Genomic DNA, 24,991 nt, shown 5'->3' with positions numbered 1-24,991 from the left:
GAAACCTTAGAACCAATCATATGAAAAACTACAGATTGCAGGAAAAATCACAGTATGCAGTAACAAAATAATAGAAGCACTCTTGTCTTTTGAAATGAGAACCCTGTGAACAGCAGTGGTCCAACCAGTGATGCAGAGACAAGCCTTATCCAGGAAATGAAAAGTCAGAGTCTAAAAAGGTGGCAACAGGTACTGCAAGGGTTAACCCAGGCACTGCACAAAAATAAAAATCTCAAAGAAAGCTGCAATAGTCTCTGCAGCAACAGTTCTAGTCTCAGAAAAAAATGTTTTTTCGTTATGAACGCAATAATTCTTGCAGAACACTTAGCAGCAACAAAAAAAAAACCTTTCAAAATCCCAACTTGGATTTCCAAAAAAGAAACGAAAGTACTTATCTTCAACCATGCGGATGTGGTCTGCTGCAGCAGGCAGGAAAGGGTGCAGGCAGAAGAAGAATCTGTTCCAGCGAGATCCAGAAGTGGCCTATGCTTTCTGTCACGGGAGACTCCTGTGGCGGGTAGGATCTCGGTGGCCGGAACAGCACGAGCGTAGTAGGGGTTCACAAGCAGGGGTCCGAGGCAGGCGGCAGGTAGCAACGTCAGGTAACAAGCAGGGGTCCGAGGCAGGCGGCAGGTAGCGAAGTCAGGTAACAAGCAGGGGTCCGAGGCAGGTGGCAGGTAGCGAAGTCAGGTAACAAGCAGGGGTCCTGAGGCAGGCGGCAGGTAGCGAAGTCAGGTAACAAGCAGAGGTCGGCAACGAGGAGACTGGAACAGGACAGGCGGGGCGGGGCGGGACAGGGACTGAGAACAGGGAGCAGGGACTGAGACCGGGGAGCAGGAACAGACAGGGACAAGCCAGATTACTAGCAAGGACCTTTACTGTGAACAGACTATAATACAGGTACAGGTACATAAACAGATCAGGATCAAAGACAGGCATGTGCATGGGAGTCTGACTTGAAGCAAAGGCAAAACCAATAGACAGGAAGCAAGCTATAAGGACAGAGACAGGAGCAACAAGAAGACAGACAGAGGAACCCAGAGCCAACAGAAGGCAGCAGCACACCCAGTGGACAAGGAAGCTATGGCTAGGCAGGAGGTCTAGGCGATCCTGACAGGGAGAACTTGCTAAACACTCCAACCCCTATCTCTCGGGCTGCTGGCTTTGTCCAGTTTCCAACCCCTAAACATACACCACAATAATCATGGAACAATATCAAAGTTCCTACTGTGTCTTTGTGTGGGATGCTCTGTCCCTTAGAGAGAGAAATCCATCTGTATAGCAGCTTGCACACGACAGCTCTGTAGTCTGAGTCAGCCACAAGTTACAACCATTAGCCTCCTTATCAAGCTGGTTGTCAGCTGTGTCAGCTTACTTCAGCTTACTTCCTGATTGCCCAACTAGTCTAACTGGGTTAACCGTCTGAGTGCTGGATGGAGGACTCAGATGTAGGTTTCCCAGGCATAAGTATCAGTACCTGACTTCACCCTGTCACAGAGGGTTTATGTGTAGGGGGGATTATGTGTTTTGGGGGGAGGGTTATTATGTGTGTTGAGGGTGAGTGGTTATATGCACCACTCCATAAAGAAGACATTATGCAATTAGAAAAAGTACAGAGAAGAGCAACACAATTAATAAAGAAGATGGAAAATCTTATTTATGAGAAGCTAACTAAATTAGATGTTTTTACATTAGAAAATAGGCATCTAAGAGGGATATGATAACTATATACAAATATACAGTAGCGGCAGCTTTTATTTGAACTAATGCCGGCGGCATGCCGGGATCTACTCCGGCTGCCGCCAGTCAAGACCGCGCGCCGCCGCGTTTCCTACACGCACCCCCCTCCACTTCGCGCGCATTTTATCCCCCCTTCCCGACCCCGAACACGGCTCCTGCTCTGCCCCTCTGCTTCCCCGCACCCTCGCTTACCTCACTTTAAACTCCAGGGGTGTCAGGGAAGCCGGGCACGCACGTAACTGTGACGTCACAGTGCGCCGCAACAAGCCGCGTCTCCACGCTTCCCGCACACATCCTGCCGTGCGGGAAGTGTTCAAATAAAAGCAGCCGCTACTGTATTTGAGGTCAATAGAAGGAGCTTTCAAAGTAACTGTTCATCCAAAGGGCATGGGGTGTGGAAGAAAAGATATAAAGAGAGAAAGAGAGAAAGAGAGAGAGAGAGAGAGAGAGAGAGAGAGAGAGAGAGAGAGAGAGAGAGAGAGAGAGAGAGAGAGAGAGAGAGAGAGAGAGAGAGAGAGAGAAAGAGAAAGAGAGATATGGATGGATGGGGTGAGAGAGATGGGGTGAGAGAGATGGGGTGAGAGAGAGGGATGAAGTAGGGAGAGCATGTGAAGCTGTCTGTGGCCTGGGTACCACCACCTCTTTTTTTTTTAAAGCACTGACTTTAGATAGTATCTCTCTTATTTAGAAATTATTGCAGCAATAGATAAGGGTAGGTTATACAGTACACACCAGAATAAACAACATACAAAAGGTTACCGGTTGCTCTAGAGAAGACAAGCTGCGTCCTATCAGTATCACATAGGATGAATAATAACGTTTCATGCACTCAATGTGTGAAGTATCAAAATCTCAGTGTTTATTTATACTTACAGTACTTTAACAGACCAATGTTTCAGCCATCACATGTCTTCTTCAAGGTACAGCAGGGCCCCGCTTCTCGGCGCTCCGCTTTTCGGCGATTCGCTGATACGGCAGCACCGAGAAGGAGGCCGCCATGTTGAATTTAAAATCGCGCATGCGCAGAACGGGCGGGTGCACCAGGCGCACATGCGCAGACGCCGGTTGCGCGCACAGACCGCAGGTCGCACATGCGCAGAATGGCAAAAAGGCGGTTTGCGCATGCGCAGCACTGAAAATCGCCGGATCCGCTTTCCGGTGATTTTCACTATACGGCGGGCCTCTGGAATTGAACCCGCCGTATACCCGGGGCCCTGCTGTACTACAGTTATTTTCTTTTTGATTCTTATTTTTCTTTACAGGTTTACAGATCGGCACTTTGAAATCATTTTGCCCATAGTTTTGCAAATCTGTTTATGAGCTATTTTGAACAATGTTTTATACGTCCTTCTTGTGTATCTTTGACAAAACATTTTTTTTTTTTTTTGGGTGGAGATACAGTAAAGTACATCAATGACATTCGTTTAATTTGGAAGGGTGACAAGCCATCTTAACTACAATTTATGAATAGCCTGAACCAAAACAATATTAACCTTTATTTTACTTGTACGAATAATAGAAAAAATACACATTTCTTAGATTTAAAAATGTATATTTCAAATGGACAAATTGATACTTGTACCCACTTAAAGGATGTTCATTCTTATTAGGATTTAACTAGCAACCACAATACCATACCATTTGGATATCCAACATTTCTTATGGCCATTTTTGCAACTTAAACAGAATTGTTTAGGTATTTCTTAAGTTATTGTCTTTAAAAAAATGTTTTATTGATGAAGGTTATAATCAATCTATAATATAATATCTATAATACTTATTAACTAGTGTACTAGTATACTAATGCTAAATCTACATGTATACTGTTGATCATACTAGTATTTTTTCTTGTTTGATGTTTATCACCAGATATACTGTAAGTATTGGTAAAAAGAAAGAAATTGTAACATTGGCGGATGTTAAAAATTGACCTAATTGTAACCAATATGTTATATAATAACGCTCAAACCATCTTACATAAACCCTGTAATTTAAAAATATATATTTATTTTGGCACCTAGTTTACTTAAAGGTGTAGCCAATTCTCCTGGGTATACTTCCAAGAACTGTCTCCAAAGGTTAATAAAAACCCAATCATTGTGGCGTTTTGTAACTTTGGTAAAAAGAAAATCTGTTTCCTTTATATTATTTATCACAAATTTCACATTATATCATACACTTTTATAGTTATTGTAATTATGTTAATTGTAAATTCATTTTCGAAATAAAAATAATGAAGTGTACCGGAGAGATACCCAAAGAAAGAAATCCTATTTGTGATGTACATTTAATATATGTTTGGTTAAAGATAAATGTATTAAATCTTTATAATATCATAGAACCAAAAACTAGTGTACCATAAAATAAAGTACTGTAGGTATTATTAAAAGAAGGTTGGTATACTAAATTAAATTATACAGTATGGTGCTAATATAATACAGTAACAAGAAACAATTTACCACAGGAGGCTGAACTGCCTAATGCTACTGGTATTAATTGACCAGCAGGATAATAAATATGGCTGCTTAAGCGACAGAATAATGTAGTGGCCACAATTGTTTGCTGGAGTTATTCCAGGCTAGAAGTACTAGAGATAAAAGTTCAACTCATAGGGGCCTATTCACCAAACTTCAATAAGTGACTAAACGCTAGTTAAGTACTGTACACTTTACAAGCAATTTTGTATGTGTAGCTATTCACAAAGCTTTGATAACATCGCTTGTAAACGGCTTTTTAACGATCATTAGCACTTTTGCTATTGCAAGCCTTGTGGTAGTTTAAACAAATGCTGAAACGCACTTTTTTTTGCCAGTCACTGCTATTCACAAAGCTCCGATATGCAAATCACGTGTTAAATACTCAAATTTATTTTATCATCACCTAAAGGGTGATTTAATTGAAGAGCCTACTGTAGTTCAGTTTCTGCCACTTCACAATCACCCACTTCTGAAACAAGTACAATATTCTCCGATTCCATTGAAGAGCCTTGTCCAGTTCCGGTCACTTCTCAATCGCCCTCATCTGAGACAAGCACCATATCCTCCGATTTGATTGAAGTGTTTGGTCCTGTTTCTGCTATTTCCCAACCACCCATTTCAGAGGCAAGCATGATGTCCTTGGACCCCATAGAAACACCCAGTCTGGCTCCTGCGACTGCTCAAGTGTCCAGTATACCTTCCTCGGACTCCGGTGCTGTACTTAGTGTAACCACTGTTGCGGTTCAATCCCTCGGTTCAGGAACAAACTGTTTTTCCACTGATTATCCCTCAGCGTCTGTGATAACCAAGAATGACTTTAAGCTCCTCAATTTTCTTGATGGATTCCTCAAGAGAAAAAGAGAAAACAAGCATACACACTGCAATAGTGCATTACCCAGGGACAACTAGGATGTATAAAGAGAGCAATTTTAATACAATAATAAAATACAGCATAACATATAAAATAAAAACAATTGATTACACTAAAAATACAAAAATTTATACTAAAATAATTATACTAAAAAGAACTATCTGTGCCTTGGCATAGGAACCAGATGTCTTGAAACTTGCTCCGTTTGGTGTAAAATTGGAAACCTACTCACCAAAAGTGACTAGGACATAAGCGTTATTGAAATGGTCTTATCAGCATATGGGACCGCTTGCTGCGAGGTGAAATTGCGCCAATCCACGGAAGATAATCTCCTTTTCTGCTCGGGTATCTGCTTGCTGCACACTGCTTGCTGCTTTCTCCCAGAGTTCAGACGATCAACTCCTCCTGTGACGTCACCGCTTGTTCTCCACAGCTACGGTGTCTCAGTAATGCCAAAAGACCTCCTACATGTTTCGAAACTCCTAATAGTGGGTTTCTTCCTCAGGGATAGTTACTGCATGTGTCCATACTCATATATATATATATATACCCTTTCCTTAATTCATGTTAATAATTGACTAGATGACTCCTAATTGAGTGGAGAGTCTCACGAATTAAAATTGGAATGGTAGTCCATCAGAGAGATAATTCATTAATATGCAATATACATAGAAAGACATTCTCGTTGCAACATGGATGCAACACTTAGATAAATCTATATGCAAAATCGCAAATGAGCAAATAAATCAAAGAGATATATCACTAGTATGCAATATACATAGAAAGACATTCTAATTGCAATATAAATGCAACATATAAATAAATCTGTATTCAAATTAGAAAATGAGCAAATGAATGAAAAAAGCCAATTGACAATTAAGCAAAATAAGCAAGTTAATGAAAAGAAGCAAATGAGCAAATTGGTGGAAAATAATAGCAAAAAATGTACACAGGCTTTGGTTGTGATTCTACAGGTGTGAAAGAAATGATCTTACTAAATAGTATTTTACCATATATAATCAATCACTACACATAAGCCAATGTATACATTTGATTACAAAACAAAGAAAATAACCCCTCCAAAAAGCGCTTACCTACACTAATTACGGTGTGATATATACAGTGCTAAAAATTATATAATACGTGCTAACACAACAAACAGTCTAACTAATGCTGTAAGAGCAAGCGGCTAGGTGACAATAATGTCAGGTTATTCCAAACCTGATACAAAACAGTGCACAAACAATATTAAAGTCCCCAGCGCTAAAGTCCAAGATACCGTGATCTTCAGATAGTCTCTGGTATTAAAGATGGTAACTGGGCTCTGTTGAAAAATGTTCCAGATGGGATGTGTCCTAGGAATGGACAGATGCACGTCTGAAATACAGATGAGAGGCACACCTGATTGCGCAGCGTTTTCTAGCAATCAGATCCCTATCTAAGACAGTGATGATTCCTACTCACATGATGAACGCCAATGTAGTCAGTGGAGAGAATCTGTGCTTGTTCCTCTTCTTTCAGCTCCTCTCACGACCCCACGTGCAGGCAGCTTTCTGGAGGAGACCTCAATCCACAGTGGCGTCGGCGGTTGGCTCCGTTGCGAAACCCCCACCGAGGGAAGGAATGGGCACAATATGGTGTAGTTTGAAACACTTTAATTAGCTAATACACTAAAAAACACATTTAAAATACACTCACATGGTGCAATACCGAATTGTATTGCTCAAATTGCCGTCCGCAGCTTGCAAATCCTGCCCGCAAGATACAGAGAATCCCTGCACGCAGACACGCTGATGGTACTAAGCGTGTGACGTCACCGCTGCCGGGAACTCTCCTTGCAGAGGCTACGGTGGCTGGGTTGGCTCAAGTGACTAGACTCCTCCTCCCTACGCGTTTCGTGACACGTGGTCACTTCGTCAGGGGATAGTGGAGTCTGGTCAGTGATACCTTTTATATTACACCAAATGGAGAGAGCCTCCTACTTGGGGTGGAGCCTAGCTGTTGAAAAGTGGAGTATCTGCTTTAATATCAACAGCGTGATAGGAATTGGTACCTTGGCTTAATTAAGCACATGTACCCACATAATATAAAGATATGAACTCAAAAATCTTGGTAATAATGGCAATACTCATAATAGAAAATATAAAAAATAAAATATAAAAATATATCCCAATCACACTAGGGCAATAATTAATTACCACAGGGCAAAAGGCGTAAATGAAAAATAATCAGTTAAAAAACTTTACATTATCTCACTGAACTTTACCACATCAATGAATGGTACTAACCTATGTACTATCCCAAATGGGAGGAACCCCCTGTCGGGGGCGGGACTAAGGCATTGGAATAAAGATTATCAGCTCTGGGTTTAACAGCGCAATGGGGGTTGTTATCTTATTATGAATGTGCGCATGTCTCCGCAAGGTACATAGATAAGAGCTTTACAATATGATGGTGGCAATGACTACAATTATGAAGTCAGACTGGAATGAATAGAATGAAGTGCATCCCAGTCACATCATGCAACTAGGGGTTAACACTTGAAAAATTGGTACATTTCATGTTTAAACTATACCACAACAGTGAACAGGAATGGACTAATGGTCCTTCAAGAAGGCTGCCAAGTCAAATTCGATGTTTAGACCTAGGGGGGTCAGGGTCTTGAGTGTATAGATCCAATAGCTTTCTCTTTTAGAGACTAGATTAAGCCTGTCCCCCCCACGCCAGCTACTCTTCGGATTGTCAATTCCTACACACATTAACCCTTCAGGGCTCTGATTGTGATGTTGCCTGAAATGATTTGAGACACTATGTGTCTCGAGACCCCTTCTGATATTATAAACGTGTTCTGCGAACCTTCGTTTAAGGGGTCTCCCCGTGCGGCCCACATACTGTAGGCCGCACGGGCATTCCAGCAAATAGACGCAGAAGTTGGTTTTGCAGTTGATAAAGGTTTTTATGTCATAGCTTTTACCTGTCACATTGGATCTGAAGATCTTAGTTTTTTTACTATGTTTGCATCCAATGCAGCTTTGACATGTATAAAAACCTTTAAGATCTTGTAACCATGTGACATGGTGATCTTTTAGATTGTCCAGCGGACAACTGGGGGATAGGGAGGATTTTAAATTTTTTGCTCGCTTGAAAACTATTTTCGGTTTGACTGGGAGCACAGTTTTAAGGATTGGGTCTCGTTGGAGAATGCTCCAATGTTTATTAAGTGTCTTAGATATAAATGGAGCTATCCCACTATATTGTGTGATAAAAAACGGAAATGGGGCCTGACCCACATCAGCTGTCCGTTTCCCCCCACACAGCAGGGATGCTCTGTCGGTCTTATTGACCTCTTTAATTGCGAGATCCAATTCTTGGTTTCTATACTCACGTTCAATGAACTTGGTCTTCAACTCCCTAATTTGATGGTGGTATACAGAGGTTTCGGAACAATTCCGTTTGATCCTAAGGGCTTGCCCCTTTGGGATATTGCGTAACCAATTGGGGTGGTGGTGGCTGGATGCCAAAAGGTAAGTGTTGGCATCTACTTCCTTGTGGAAGGTTTTGGTATGAATGCTGCCGTTAACTACATAGAGGGAGAGATCGAGAAAATTAATTGAAGTCCTATCCTGACTGAACGTGAATCTAAGGTTCCGCATGTTATCATTCAAATATAGTGTGGGGCTGTGTGTCAAGAAGGAACCTTAAGACATTATTCTTATAATTAATATGTGAACTAATCAATTAAGTATATGAAGTATAAAAAGTGACAATATTGTTTTAAGATTTAAGATTAGTGATCCTAAACTATATATTATAATTATATCTTAATAGAGATAGTGTACTAAAGAATTTATTTGATTTGTGTAGTGCTTAATGGTGTTTTTAAGAATTATAATAAAGTGTATGAAAAAGTGATCAAATTAATTAGAATTGAAAAATGAAAATGTAATGAAAATTTAACATATAACAGGCAATCGCACAGCTGGATGAGAAATATTCTAAGACCCTAAGATTCTAAAATCCAAAATCTTAAGATCTAAAAATCTAGTCAGCAGACAATGTGCTGTGCAATTCTATTTGAGAAAAGCTGATAAATCAAATTCAATATTTAACCCCTGAGGACTAAGCGTTTTTAATTCATAAATCCAAAGGGACACCCTCTTGGAAATGAAGTTTAATTTGTCTCCTCCTCTCTTGCAGAATGTGGGACATTCAATGGTATGGCACCTTAAGCCTTCTGGACTCTGTGCATGTTTTGTTTTGAAACGGAGAGAAACATTATGAGACTCAAAGCCTCTTTTGATATTGTATATATGTTCTCCCAATCTTCTTTGTAATGTTCTGCCCGTGCGGCCCACGTATTGTAGACCGCACGGGCATTCCAAAAGGTAGATGACAAACTGACTGTGACAATTTATTAACGTTTTTATAACATATTCTTTCTGTGTAATATATGATATAAATTTATTTGTCTTAATACTATATTGGCATGCTATAAACTTAGAACATGGGAAGTAACCATTGATTCTCCCTCTGTTAGTGAGTGAATTTTTACTGAAAGGGCAGCTTGGTGACAACATTGATTTGAGATTATTTGCTTCATCTCAACATTGATTTGAGATTATTTGCTTTCCTGAAATATATTTCTGGTTTTTCTTTCAGGTGCATTTTCAAAGTGTCATCCTGTCTAAGAAGACTCCAATATATCCCAAAGGTTTTGATAATCTGTGGAGCTAGAGAATTGTATTGTGTAATAAAAGCCACTGTACTCTGTGTATTATTTTGATTATTTTTTGGTTTATATTCTAATAAATCAGATCTTGTCATATCTCGTACAGTATCTATCGCTTTCTCTAGCTCATGTTTGTTATAATCACGGTCAATAAACCTTTGTTTTAAATCCTGTGCAAGTACATCGAACATCAAAGGGTCAGAACCATTGCGTTTGATCCTAACCAGCTGACCTTTAGGAATATTCCTGATCCATTTTGGATTGTGGTTACTGCTGGCTAGGAGATAGTTGTTCGCTTGGACTGGTTTATAGAATGTTTTTGTTTGTAAGATATTGTTTTCGATATATATATATGAAGGTCCAAAAACTCCATGCAAGTCCTACTTTGCTTAAATGTATAATGTAAGTTTTTATTATTATTATTGAGATTTATTTTGAATTGTTCTAACTCACAGGACGTTCCTCTCCATACGAATATGACGTCATCTATGTAGCGCCGCCAAAGGACCAAATTCACACCCAGGTCTATATTGGACCAAATAACATCATCCTCCATCTACCCATATATAGGTTGGCGTAGCTGGGAGCGAATTTGGTACCCATGGTGGTGCCACATATCTGTAGATGGAACTGTTCCATGAAGAGGAAGTAGTTGTGCCTTAAAAATTCCATAAGGAATTTGGCCAATTCATCAGACATGGTCTTATCTTGTTCAAGAGTTAATGCGATAGCCTCGCAGCCTTTTTCATGTGATATCACTGTGTACAGTGATTTAACATCTGCTGTTACTAGAATAAAATCTTGATGCCACTGAATGTCCCTCAAAACCTGCAAAATATGCGTAGTGTCTCTCAAATAAGAACGTAATTGGATCACATACTTTTGTAGATGGTGATCAATAAATTGTGATAGTGATGAGGTGAGCGATCCTATGCCAGATATTATTGGACGGCCAGGGATGTGATCCAATTACGTTCTTATTTGAGAGACACTACGCATATTTTGCAGGTTTTGAGGGACATTCAGTGGCATCAAGATTTTATTTTTAGTAACAGCAGATGTTAAATCACTGTACACAGTGATATCACATGAAAAAGGCTGCGAGGCTATCGCATTAACTCTTGAACAAGATAAGACCATGTCTGAAGAATTGGCCAAATTCCTTATGGAATCTATAAACTTTATTTTAAGGCACAACTACTTCCTCTTCATGGAACAGTTCCATCTACAGATATGTGGCACTGCCATGGGTACCAAATTCGCTCCCAGCTACGCCAACCTACAGTATATATGGGTAGATGGGAGGATGATGTTATTTGGTCCAATATAGAGCTGGGGTGAATTTGGTCCTTTGGCGGCGCTACATAGATGACATCATATTCGTATGGAGAGGAACGTCCTGTGAGTTAGAACAATTCAAAATAAATCTCAATAATAATAATAAAAACTTACATTTTACATTTAAGCAAAGTAGGACTTGCATGGAGTTTTTGGACCTTCATATATATATCGAAAACAATATCTTACAAACAAAAACATTCTATAAACCAGTCCAAGCGAACAACTATCTCCTAGCCAGCAGTAACCACAATCCAAAATGGATCAGGAATATTCCTAAAGGTCAGCTGGTTAGGATCAAACGCAATTGTTCTGACCCTTTGATGATCGATGTACTTGCACAGGATTTAAAACAAAGGTTTATTGACCGTGATTATATCAAACATGAGCTAGAGAAAGCGATAGATACTGTACGAGATATGACAAGATCTGATTTATTAGAATATAAACCAAAAAATAATCAAAATAATACACAGAGTACAGTGGCTTTTATTACACAATACAATTCTCTAGCTCCACAGATTATCAAAACCTTTGGGAAATATTGGAGTCTTCTTAGACAGGATGACACTTTGAAAATGCACCTGAAAGAAAAACCAGAAATATATTTCAGGAAAGCAAATAATCTCAAATCAAAGTTGTCACCAAGCTGCCCTTTCAGTAAAAATTCACTCACTAACAGAGGGAGAATCAATGGTTACTTCCCATGTTCTAAGTTTATAGCATGCCAATATAGTATTAAGACAAATAAATTTACATCATATATTACACAGAAAGAATATGTTATAAAAAAGTTAATAAATTGTCACAGTCAGTTTGTCATCTACCTTTTGGAATGCCCGTGCGGTCTACAATACGTGGGCCGCACGGGCAGAACATTACAAAGAAGATTGGGAGAACATATATACAATATCAAAAGAGGCTTTGAGTCTCATAATGTTTCTCTCCGTTTCAAAACAAAACATGCACAGAGCCCAGAAGGCTTAAGGTGCCATACCATTGAATGTCCCACATTCTGCAAGAGAGGAGACAAATTAAACTTCATTTCCAAGAGGGAGTCCTTTTGGATTCATGAATTAAAAATGCTTAGTCCTCAGGGGTTAAATATTGAATTTGATTTATCAGCTTTTCTCAAATAGAATTGCACAGCACATTGTCTGCTGACTAGATTTTGAGATCTTGAGATTTTGGATTTTAGAATCTTAGGGTCTTAGAATATTTCTCATCCAGCTGTGCGATTGCCTGTTATATGTTAAATTTTCATTACATTTTCATTTTTCAATTCTAATTAATTTGATCACTTTTTCATACACTTTATTATAATTCTTAAAAACACCATTAAGCACTACACAAATCAAATAAATTCTTTAGTACACTATCTCTATTAAGATATAATTATAATATATAGTTTAGGATCACTAATCTTTAATCTTAAAACAATATAGTCACTTTTTATACTTCATATACTTAATTGATTAGTTCACATATTAATTATAAGAATAATGTCTTAAGGTTCCTTCTTGACACACAGCCCCTCACATTTAAATCAGCATTTAGTCCAATTGTATGCAGCTGATCATGTTTGTCTGTCACTATTAACATCATGTTATTGAATTTGTTGTTTGTAATCAATCCAGCAATCAAATGTATACATTGGCTTATGTGTAGTGATTGATTATATATGGTAAAATACTATTTAGTAAGATCATTTCTTTCACACCTGTAGAATCACAACCAAAGCCTGTATACATTTTTTGCTATTATTTTCCACCAATTTGCTCATTTGCTTCTTTTCATTAACTTGATTATTTTGCTTAATTGTCAATTGGCTTTTTTCATTCATTTGCTCATTTGCTAATTTGAATACAGATTTATTTATATGTTGCATTTATATTGCAATTAGAATGTCTTTCTATGTATATTGCATACTAGTGATATATCTCTTTGATTTATTTGCTCATTTGCGATTTTGCATATAGATTTAACTAAGTGTTGCATCCATGTTGCAACGAGAATGTCTTTCTATGTATATTGCATATTAATGAATTATCTCTCTGATGGACTACCATTCCAATTTTAATTCGTGAGACTCTCCACTCAATTAGGAGTCATCTAGTCAATTATTAACATGAATTAAGGAAAGGGTATATATATATGAGTATGGACACATGCAGTAACTATCCCTGAGGAAGAAACCCACTATTAGGAGTTTCGAAACATGTAGGAGGTCTTTTGGCATTACTGAGACACCGTAGCTGTTTAGAACAAGCGGTGACGTCACAGGAGGAGTTGATCGTCTGAACTCTGGGAGAAAGCAGCAAGCAGTGTGCAGCAAGCAGATACCCGAGCAGAAAAGGAGATCCTCTTCCGTGGATTGACGCAATTTCACCTCGCAGCAAACGGTCCCATATGCTGATAAGACCATTTCAATAACGCTTATGTCCTAGTCACTTTTGGTGAGTAGGTTTCCAATTTTACACCAAACGGAGCAAGTTTCAAGACATCTGGTTCCTACTGTATGCCAAGGCACAGATAGTTTTTTTTAGTATAATTCTTTTTAGTATAAATTTTTGTATTTTTAGTGTAATCAATTGTTTTTATTTTATATGTTATACTGTATTTTACTATTGTATTAAAATTGCTCTCTTTATACATCCTAGTTGTCCCTGGGTAATGCACTATTGCAGTGTGTATGCTTGTTTTCTCTTTTTCTCTTGAGGAATCCATCAAGAAAAGAACATTGTCTACAATCACAATTAAACCATTCCTCAGCGCCACAGGAGGTGTCTTTCCCCTACATTACCAAATCTGGGTAGGAGATTCCAGATTCACTTCTTTGGGCAGCTCCAGGACTACCTTGGACTCTATATCACAGGTTTTTTGTAATTCATTGTAATTCATTGTTTGCATGAGCGCTATTGTTCACCTTTATTTTCACTAAGCTCCTCACTGCTGAGAATTGCTTTTTCCTTCCTAACTCCCCTATACTGCACCGACACACTTTATTCGAGCAAATACCCGGTATGTACCTGGCAGATACCTGGAATGCGCCGCACCTCACCTCTGACAAGCCTCGTTGCATTTGCCTTCCCAGCCTGGGTTCATGCCTGGCTGATGGGCGGCTGATCTGTTAAATGATAATGATTAGGATTTAATAGGCTGCAATGCTTCGCGTGTCTACCAGATGGCATAAATTCATGAATTGTAATGCAGTATATATATATGTACTGTGCAGTATTGCAGCCAGCGGGAATAAAATGCTTCAATCCCTGCTGGAAAATAACTCAATGCACTCGGGCAGAAAACAGTCACAAACCTCAATACACCTGGGTATACCCGAATTCGTGGGACTAGCCGAGCTCGAATAAAGTGTGTCGCCAGTGTAACTCCACGCTTAGCCTTAGAGTCTGGGATTCTGACTTCTCAGATAATACTGTCTCTCGCTGATTTTCCCACAGTATTCGAGGTATCCGCTAGGGACTTTTTGTCCTCTACTACGAACTAAGGCTTATCTCACTTGGAACTTTCAGTAATACCCGATGATTCTTTAGTTTCAAGAGACCCTGTGTTCAAGATGCAGTTATACGTCACTGATTTTTCCAAAATAGTTGGGTTACATACTACTTACTGTCCTACTCCTGCCACAAACCTTGGCTTACCTCTCAGGAAGGTTTCTGTAGCTACAAAATCAGAGAACTCTGTGTTTAAAACAGTTGTATTCATTCTGCACTGATTTTCCCACAGTATCATGTGAGACCTTGGAACCCTCACTCCTAAGTTAAGTCCATGCTTTCTGTTTTTTTCCTCCGGGTGAGTGGTACCCAGCTCTTACTCCTAAACTTCTGTCCCTAGGGCTGATTCACTGCTCGCCTGGCTTCCTGCTGTACCAGATAAGATCTGTTTTCTCACCTTTCAAACAGTCTTTACTCGCAGGTTTCTATCCGGTGCCTAAAGTGTTCTCTCTGGTCTTCATAGGGTCATCGTTTAAGAATAAAACACTCATACTGGACTTCCATGCTTTACCTGAGGCATCCGCCCCTGAGTTCTGTAGTTCCACTATGGACATGGGCATGCCTTCCTCTGCTGGCTCTTTGTTGCCTACTACATCCTTCTTGGAGGTCTTGACTTCGGATCTAATGCTCACTACACCTCAGATGCCCTGGGATGCTGTCCCTTGTTTGTTTTCCAGTACCACGGCTGTAAACCACTTAAACACCATAAACTTCACATTCGACTTGTTTGGGATAACGGGCTTGGACTGTACCAAAGGAGTTGTATCAATATCTTGCAGTGAACCATCCCGCCCTATACCCTTGCTAACCACTGTTCAGAATTCCTTGGGCGCAAGAAATTATCTCAAGCTTCTAAGTGTCGATTCCAGCAAGAACATTGCTGGTCCAGAAGGTCTATACTATATCCAACCAACAATCAAAGTTTTTTGTCCCATACTCTCGGACTATTACTAGGGACCGGGCACCTGGCGGTGTACTTCCGACATCCCTGTTCGGGAATCACCTGCTTTTCCACAGCGCTGGATTTCCAAGTCATTTCATGTTGCTTTCCATATACCAAGAACTGCAGTGCCACCGCTCCCAGAGCTACAGATGGTATAGGGCGGGATGGTTCACTGCAGTCCTACGGTCTGCTGCTCTCTCTTCTCGCAGAGGCCTGTTTTGAACTCCTCTGCTGAAACGCTGGTTTGCCAGCGCTTCCCTGCAGTGTGCCTAGTCTGGTCCGCCTTCTCCCTTTGATGTGTCTGGTACCATGGAACGTTCCCGCTCCTTGCGGGAAACTCCTGCGCTACTACTCCTACGCTGAAGCGGAGTGCACCTGACTTCCTGTTGCCATACCACTGCTTGGATATCGATGTTTCTACTGTCTACAAACCAGACCCTGGCGTGTCAAAGGATTACCCTGGTATCTCCAACCCTAACCCTGCTATGAACGACTCCAAACTGTGCAATCTAGGACCAGCTTCGTGGCCTAAGGTCGGTGTATTGACATCCCCACCTCAGCCCCGTGGTCCAGTCCAGGTTTGTGGCGAGCACAAGCGTGACAGCATAACAGTTGTTTTGTGTGATGTGTGCTGGTCACAAGCACGCTGTTATTGCCTTGCCTTATCTTGGTATCTTGTTTCCTTGCAGCTACACAAAGACCCTTGCTACGGATACCAACTACCCGCCTGTCTCCTGCCCTCCAACTCTACTACGGATACCACTATGCTGCCTTCTCCTACCCTCAACCTCGGCTACGTGACCGCTACCACTTTCACCTCTCCAAGCCCGACCCGGTTAACCACGACCAGGTATCTGCATTCCGGGTGCTACTTTGTGGCCCCAGGTCAGTGTATCTATATCCCCACCTCAGTGTCGTGGTTCAGTCAAGTCTGCGGTGAGCACCCGTTACAGATCCTGACGTAGGGGTGAATTAAGAGGTGTACTCGGAGGCTGTGCCGGGGACACTTGAAAACAAAGCTGGAAGCCTAACCAAACAGGAGATTTGAAAGTACTTTGTGTTGCAGAACTACAGTATGTATTGCCGGAGAAGCAGAGAGCAGAACTTTTAAGCATCTGATTTGAAAGTGCTCTGCAACAAATTGCACCAGAGAAGTCTGGATGGTCCCTACCCCTATGGAGTGTGGAAGCAAATCCTGGGTAAGCCTTTTAACGTGGCACTCAGCTCCTAGCCAGGTACTGTAGAATTCTCCCTGTATGCTCCTGTTTTAGTGAGTATTGCTCTGTGTTGTTTTTGTGTTGTGATTGCTGGCTTCGACAGGAATAAAAATTATTTACTGAACTGCTTTGTCCTGTCTGGTGACTTGATTTCTAGGTTAAGTTCTGGTCTTCTGTGATAACTACTTATTATAAAAATGCAGAACAATGTTTACTGTAGTCAAATTATCATTATACAAATTGATTAGAGTACCAACACTCTAGCTTTCTGTTAAACATGCTCAACCATTACTTCTTTAATAGCATTTTCCCCATTTAATATATAGTATTGGATTGTGGTATCTCCAAGTTGCTGGCCCTTCTCTTAGAGAAAGGGTTAAAGAACTGGCTATGTACTTAGTAAGTCTTTGTATATCAATATAGTCACGTGATAACCACACTTACCTGCATTTTTTCTGAGTCCTTCCCCCAGATAGCGTGTTTCCTCTTGTATCCTCTCCTCAATGCTCCTCTTCCCCATACCGAAATTTCTCATTGTGGTGAGGGAGAAACGACGTATCTGCTTCCAGCGCTCCCCATTGCTGAGTATCACTCCTAATTTTAACATACTGTACAAGTCAACAGAAAGTTTCTTGTCATGACATCACTCCTGCATTCCTTGACTCTTTATCCGCTGTCAAAGAGGAGGATGTGTCATTGTTGATCTCCTCTTCACCCTCTACCACCTGCCCTCTTGACCCCATTCCCTCCCATCTCCTAAAACCTCTTGCTCCTACTATAATCCCTACAACAAAAAACAAAGAAGCCCAAAGCTACATCCAACATGACAAAAAACCACAGTGAAATACCTATATATCTCTTGAAAAAGGGTCATTTAGTTAAACCCATTGGCCAAAGCATTTTAAGCCTCCAAGCCACATCAAGGTATGACCAAATTTGCAGGTCCTAACACTAACTGATTAAAATTCTTATTTACCTCAATTTATTACTCTCCAATAAGCCAATTTTTCTTTTCTTTCATGAAGCTGGTTGGGACAGAACCAATGCGATCATTCCTCCTCTAATTATAGAGGTAAATAAGAATTTGAATCAGTTAGTGTTAGGTCCTCCAAATTTGGTCATGCCTTGATGTGGCTTCAGGCTTAAAATGCTTTGGCCAAAGCGTTTAACTAAATGACCCTTTTTCAAGAGATATATAGGTATTTCACTGTGTATGTTTGACATATTTGATGTAGCTTTGGGCTTCTTTTTATTTTTGTTGTATACATTTAGCCACGCCCAATAGCACTACAATTGACACAGATAGATAGATACACTAGATAGATACAGTACATAGATAGATAGATAGATAGATAGATAGATAGATAGATAGATAGATAGATACAGTTGTGTGAAAAAGAAAGTACACCCTCTTTGAATTCTATGGTTTTTACATATCAGGACATAATAACAATCATTTGTTCCTTAGCAGGTCTTAAAATTAGGTAAATACAACCTCAGATGAACAACAACACATGACATATTACACCGTGCCATGATTTATTTAATAAAAATAAAGCCAAAATGGAGAAGCTATGTGTGAAAAACTAAGTACACCCTTACTGCTTCCATAGGAATTAAGATGCTAAGTAGCAGAAAGGTGCTGCTAATCAAATGCCCTTGATTAATTGATCATCAGCAAGTGTGACCACCTCTATAAAAGCCGAAGTTTTAGCAGTTTGCTGATCTGGAGCACTCAGGTGTGTGTTAACACAATGCCAAGGAGGAAAGACATTAGCAATGATCTTAGAGAAGCAATTGTTGCTGCCCATCAATCTGGGAAGGGTTATAAGGTCATTTTCATACAATTTAAAGTCCATCATTCTACAGTAAGAAAGATTATTCAAAATTGGAAAACAGTTAAGACAGTTGCCAAACTTCACAGGAGTGGACATCCCAGCAAATTCACCCCAAGGTGAAATTGCAAAAAAAACAAGAGTTACATCTCAGACTCTACAGGCCTCAGTTAAATGTTAAAGTTCATGACAGTACAATTAGAAAGACTGAACAAGTATGGTTTGTTTAGAAGGGTTGCCAGGAGAAAGCCTCTCCTCTCTTGAAAGAACATGACACCATGGCTTAGGTTTGCAAAGTTGCATCTGAACAAACCACAAGACTTCTGGAACAATGTCCTTTGGACAGACGAGACCAAAGTGGAGATGTTTGGCCATAATGCACAGCGCCACGTTTGGCGAAAACCAGACACAGCATATCAGCACAAAAACTTCATACCAACTGTCAAGCACGGTGGTGGAGGGATGATGATTTGGGCTTGTTTTGCAGCCACAGGACCTGGGAACCTTGCAGTCATTGAGTCGACCATGAACTAGTCTGTATACCAAAGTATTCTAGAGTCAAATGTGAGGCCATCTGTCCGACAGCTAAAGCTGGGCCGAAATTGGGTCATGCAACAGGACAATGATCCCAAGCACACCAGCAAATCTACAACAGAATGGCTAAAAAAGAAATGAATCAAGGTGTTGCAATAGCCCAGTCAAAGTCCAGACTTCAACCCGATTGAAATGCTTTGGCTGGGCCTTAAGAGAGCTGTGCATAAACAAATGCCCACAAACCTCAATGAACTGAAGCAACGTTGTAAAGAAGAGTGGGCCAAAATTCTTCCAGAACGATTTGAGAGACTGATAAAGTTATACAGAAAATGATTTCTTCAAGTTATTGCTGCTAAAGGTGGTTCTACAAGCTATTGAATCATAAGGTATACTTCGTTTTTCACACATGGCTTCTCCATTTTGTTTTTTATTTTTGTTAAATAAATTATGACACGGTGTAATATGGCATGTGTTGTTGTTCATCTGAGGTTGTATTTACCTAATTTTAATTTACTACTGTGAAGCGCTGTGTACATTTATGGCGCTATATAAATAAAGACATACAATACAATACAATACAATACAATTTTAAGACCTGCTAAGGAAGAGATGATTGTTATTATGTCCTGATATGTAAAACCATAGAATTCAAAGACGGTGTACTTTATTTTTCACACCACTGTATATATTGTGTGGTTTATCATAGCTTGCTGGCAATCTGTCTGTCCTACTACAATCCGTAAACTCACACACATTTTTAACTCATACCTCTTCTCTTGTACCTTTCCTTCTTCCTTCAAACATGCAACAGTTATATCATTACTCAAAAAGAGCAAGCTTGACCCTACCTGTCTTTCTAACTATCGACCTGTCTCCCTCCTGCCTATTGCCTCTAAACTCCTTGAACGTCTTATATTCTCTCGCTTTCTCCGTTTTCTCAACACCTATTCTTTCTTAGACCCTCTAAAATCTGTCATCCACACTGCTCACTCCACTGAAACAACCCTCTACTAAAATAACTAATGAGCTCCATGCAACCAAAGACAGAGGCCATTATACTCTGCTCATATTGCTCGACCTCTCTGCAGCATTTGATACTGTGGACCACCCTCTTCTCCTTCACATTCTCCATTCTCTTGGCATTCATAACAAAGCCCTATCCTGAATCTCCTCTTACCTTTCCCATCATACTTTCAGTGTCTCTTTTGCTAACACCTCCTCCTCCTCTATTGATCTCTCTATGGGGGTACCCCAGGGCTCTGTCCTTGGACCCCTTCTCTTTTCTCTTTACACACTCTCTCCAAGTGACCTTATCACATCACTTGGGTTCAAATATCACCTCTATGCTGATGACACACAACTTTACTTCTCTACCCCTGACCTTACACCTGATGTACAGACTATAGTTTATTAATGTCTCTCAGCTATATCATCTTGGATGGCCCTCTGCTGACTTAAACTTAACGTGGTAAAAACAGAGCTCCTAATACTTCCTCCCAAACCTGGCCCTACTACCTCCTTCTTCATTACTGTTGGAATTAATATCATTCACCCAATAGCCCAAGTACACTGCCTGGGGGTCACACTCAACTCCTCTCTCACATTCTCTTCTCACATTCAAAAGGTAGCCAAAAATTAAATCTTTTCCTCTGCAATATTACAAAGATACGCTCTTTCCTCTGTTGCTCGACTGCAAAAACTCTAACACAAACCCTCATTCTCTCTCGACTACTGTAACCTCTGGCTGTCAGGCCTTCTTGCCTCTCACCTGTCTCCCCTACAATCTATCCTAAATGCTGCTGCCAGAATCACTCTACTATTTCTGAAATCTGTCTCAGCTTCTCCCCTGCTGAATTCCTGCTCCTGGCTTCCGATCAAATCTGACATCACACACTCAAGTCTCCTCCTCACTATTAAAGCTTTACACTCTTCTGCTCCTCCTTAGATCTAAGCCCTAATTTCTCGCTATGCACCATTCCGACTCTTGAATTCTGCTCAAGGATGTCTCTACCCCTTTTGTATCTAAAGCCCTGTCCCACCTTAGACCCTTCTAACTTACTTTCCCACATCTCAGGAATGCCCTTCCCCTCAATATCCTACTAGCACCATCTCTATCCACATTTAAGACCCACCTCAAAACAGAACTGCTTAAGGAAGTGTATGAGTAGCTCCATGGCTGATATTTAACACCTCATAATAATCCTTTTCCCCTTACAGACACACTTACCAGAACAGCCTCCTACTGTCTCTGTAAGTTCTTCCTACCAACCAATTAGATTGTAAGCTCTTCGGAGCAGGGGCTCCTTTTCCTAAATGTTACTTTTATGTCTGAAGCACTTCTCCCCTTTATGTGTTATTTGTACTATTTGTTATTTATATGATTGTTACGTATATTACTGCTGTGAAGCGCTATGTACATTTAATGGCACTATATAAATAAAGCCATACATACATGCTTCCTGTCTTACAAACAAAATGTCTTCCCTAGTCCCTAGACATTATCGCTCATGCATATTATAATTTTTTTTTAGCTATATATTATACTATTTTTATAGTTAATGCATATATATATGCTTTGCAAAGCATTGCAAAGCATATGCTGCAATAACTGCTAGCAGGCAGAAAACTCACCATAGTCTTTAAAAACTAGATCAGAGAAGGCAGTGGTCCCCCTGGCACTGAATGAATCGCTGTGATCTACGAAGGCCTCTTTCACAACTTCATAACCAGCCAGTACCACCATAGGGCTGTCTGATAAATAGATAGTGAACACAGGTCCATATAATTTGCTGAACTGTGGGAACACATACAGTATAAAATGAGCAGATAGATTGTTACATTGTAATACCCTTTGAGCAAGGAACTTCTGGACTATCATGTTATTGTGCTTAAATTGGTGTTCTTATTGTTATTGTCATCCACCCCATTGTACTACACTATTGAACATAGTGCAGTATAATAATAATAATAATAATAATAATAATAATTATTATTATTATTATAGTAATAATTATAGTAATAATAATTATAATAATAATAACTGAATTAATTTAATATTCAGAAATAAAATAATGTTTATTCATATTATTAACGTAAATACAAATTCTTCAGCTCTCCTATATGTGAACTAATGGTTAATATGTCTATAAGGTGCATACAGGAGTGATACATATAACAAAAGGGGGAGGATTGAAGGTACAACCGAAATAACCTATGTGCACTCACTATTGACCAATTGAGGGCTGGAAAAATTCAATCCCGGGGTATAAAATCCCAATATAGCCACTCGCTTTTAATCCTAAAAATAATTTATTGAGCATATTATTAATAATAAAAAAAGAATAGTATTTTTCTAATTGTGCTGGCAGAGTACACAGTTGTACACTGAATTTTCAAGTACTGAGTTCCTCTCCTGTAGCTTTCAATCTCTTGTTTCTCTACCAGTGTACTGTATGCAGCCCTGTTCACATGATTTTTCAGGCACAGGTAAATGCCCTTTAGAGCTTACATTCTAATTTATCTGGTGTCTGAGACATAGAGGATAAAGGGATCTGCACAAGGTGACAAGGAGATCACACCAGAGCACTAAACAGGGTCAGCCTCTTCAATGTGATCTTACCATTAAGCTAATGCTGCAAACCCATTTTACAACAGATTCGCCTCTGGGTAACCAGTCATGTAAGGCTTTACCCTTACTGGCCTGATCTAGTGAGGGAAAGTCAGTTTATTTCCCTGTGTCTCTGACACCACATAAATTATTTTGTAAACTCTAGATGGCAGGGACATGTGCCTGGAAAATCCAATGAATAATGCTGCACACATTAGACTTGTATAGAATCAAGGGAACTCTATGGCATAGAAAATACTAAGTTAAGGTTTCAGACTTTGTATTGTCCATGACTTTGTAGCAAGTAGACATTCTGAGTGGGCTACATGATTCTCTCTCTGCCTGCCATGACTGTTTAATTTTAAGGTTACTCACCTTCACCAAGGACGTTGGCATTTCCTTAGTGCTCATCTGCAGAATGTTGCCCAACAGGGGAAGGGGGGGTGGGCCTGGGGGCATGTTTTTTCTTTTTAGTTTGCCCCTCCATGTGAAGAAGTAAACCACGCATGTGACACATGTAGCCAGAAGAAGCGTCCCAGATACTCCCAGCTCCATCGATAGAGAAGCACGATTGCTGGAAGTGTAAAATGTTTATACCGTGGAAGTGCCTGTGGCAGCTGAGATTAGCTTGGATCAATGACTGTTCAGTGAGAACAAATGGGATATGTCTGTTATTTAAACCTGTGACTTCCTTAATGCACAGTTCAATGTACAGGATTTACAAGGGGTCACGTGGGAAGCAGAATCTACATTAGAATACAGTAGCATTCCCTATAAGGACATGCATGAGCACTGGGTACAGTGCACACATACCGTTTTCTGCATCAACTTGATGCATACACCCCGTAACGCTTGTATGAATTAAGGTAGACATGTTAAATTAAAGGCGCAATCCTGCCAACAATGAAAATATATAATAATAATAATAATAGCATGTTTTTGTATAACGCTGCTAGTTATACGAAGCGCTTTACGGAGACATTTTGCAGGCACAAGTCCCTGCCCCGTGGAGCTTACAATCAATGGGGTTTTTTTGGTGCCTGAGGCACATGGAGATAAAGTGACTTGCCCAAGGTCACAAGGAGCTGACACTGGGAATTGAACCAGGTTCCCCTGCTTCACACTCAGTGCCAGTCAGTGTCTTTTACTCACTGAGCCACTCCCTCATATTGTTTTATATAATGGGAAGTCAAAGGCAGTTAACATGGGATCAAGCGCCGATATTCCTTATTTGAGCTTAATGAATCTAGACCTTCTTAGGACTCATGTGTCTCCGTGCAGACCCTGAGGTGGACAATCCTCTGACATCCTTGCCTGGCCTCTCCAGGTCATATATCATTTGTAGTTCACTTTCCGACGCCAGGGTAATTCACCCTTTATTTGTATTTCACTCATTCACCTGGAGACTACAATGAGATAGTCTCAAAATTAGATACCTAGGCAGCTCACCCGTATATTTTTATACATTCTTTCTTCACTGTGCACTGCACTGTTACACCTTTGATCTAGCGCTATACATAGTTAACATCACATTTGCACAAATGAAATCACCTGAATAAAGTGTCATATTACACATTGAGGTTACCCTGAATATAGCATACAACACACACAAGAATATATAAAAGTATTGAAAAATAAACCAAAGACATAATGCATATACATTTACTAAAAAAACTTGTAAAAATATTTAAACATAACATGTATCGAAGCCAAGAGTTATCTAACATAAAAAATAAAAATAATAATTGAAAAGACATATAGATAAACACAAAGCCAGGACTGAAGCATAAGTTAAATATACTACAGTATCTGCTGGAATCCATAAATGATCTGGTTATTTAATATCTGAATGAAATGATATCTGAAATTAATAATAGAAATGGAAAACAAAATTATTAGTAATAGTCAGCATGGATTTATGAAGGATAGATCATGCCAAACTAACCTAATTTGTTTCTTTGAGGAGGTAAGTAGGAATTTAGACCAGGGTAATGCAGTTGATGTGGTCTACTTAGATTTTGCAAAGGCTTTTGATACGGTTTCACACAAGAGGTTGGTGTACAAAATAAAGAAAATTGGACTCAGTAATAATATATGCACCTGGATTGAATACTGGTTAAAGGACAGACAACAGAGGGTTGTCATAAATGGAACTTTTTCAGATTGGGCTAAAGTCGTGAGTGGAGTA

At 39.8% G+C, this 24,991-nt stretch overlaps 1 protein-coding gene across 1 annotated transcript in view; it reads right to left on the bottom strand.

Annotated features, from left to right (window-relative positions):
- The window catches only part of LOC142498607 (cytochrome P450 2C20-like), an 88,480-nt gene extending 64,995 nt beyond the window's left edge, over window positions 1–23,485 (bottom strand). The window contains exons 1-3 of the mRNA XM_075606813.1: window positions 23,179–23,485; window positions 21,828–21,990; window positions 17,272–17,421 (exon numbers count right to left, since the gene is read on the bottom strand). Coding sequence (XP_075462928.1) covers window positions 17,272–17,421; window positions 21,828–21,990; window positions 23,179–23,358 — 493 coding nt within the window. The 5' untranslated portion in view covers window positions 23,359–23,485. The remainder of the gene's footprint in view (window positions 1–17,271; window positions 17,422–21,827; window positions 21,991–23,178) is intronic.
- Window positions 23,486–24,991: the final 1,506 nt, after the last annotated feature.

This window comes from Ascaphus truei, chromosome 7 (assembly GCF_040206685.1).
Source record: "Ascaphus truei isolate aAscTru1 chromosome 7, aAscTru1.hap1, whole genome shotgun sequence".
Classification (NCBI taxonomy): domain Eukaryota; kingdom Metazoa; phylum Chordata; class Amphibia; order Anura; family Ascaphidae; genus Ascaphus; species Ascaphus truei.
The sequence above is the reverse complement of the archived record's forward strand: the minus strand, read 5'-3'. Positions and strand labels throughout refer to the sequence as shown.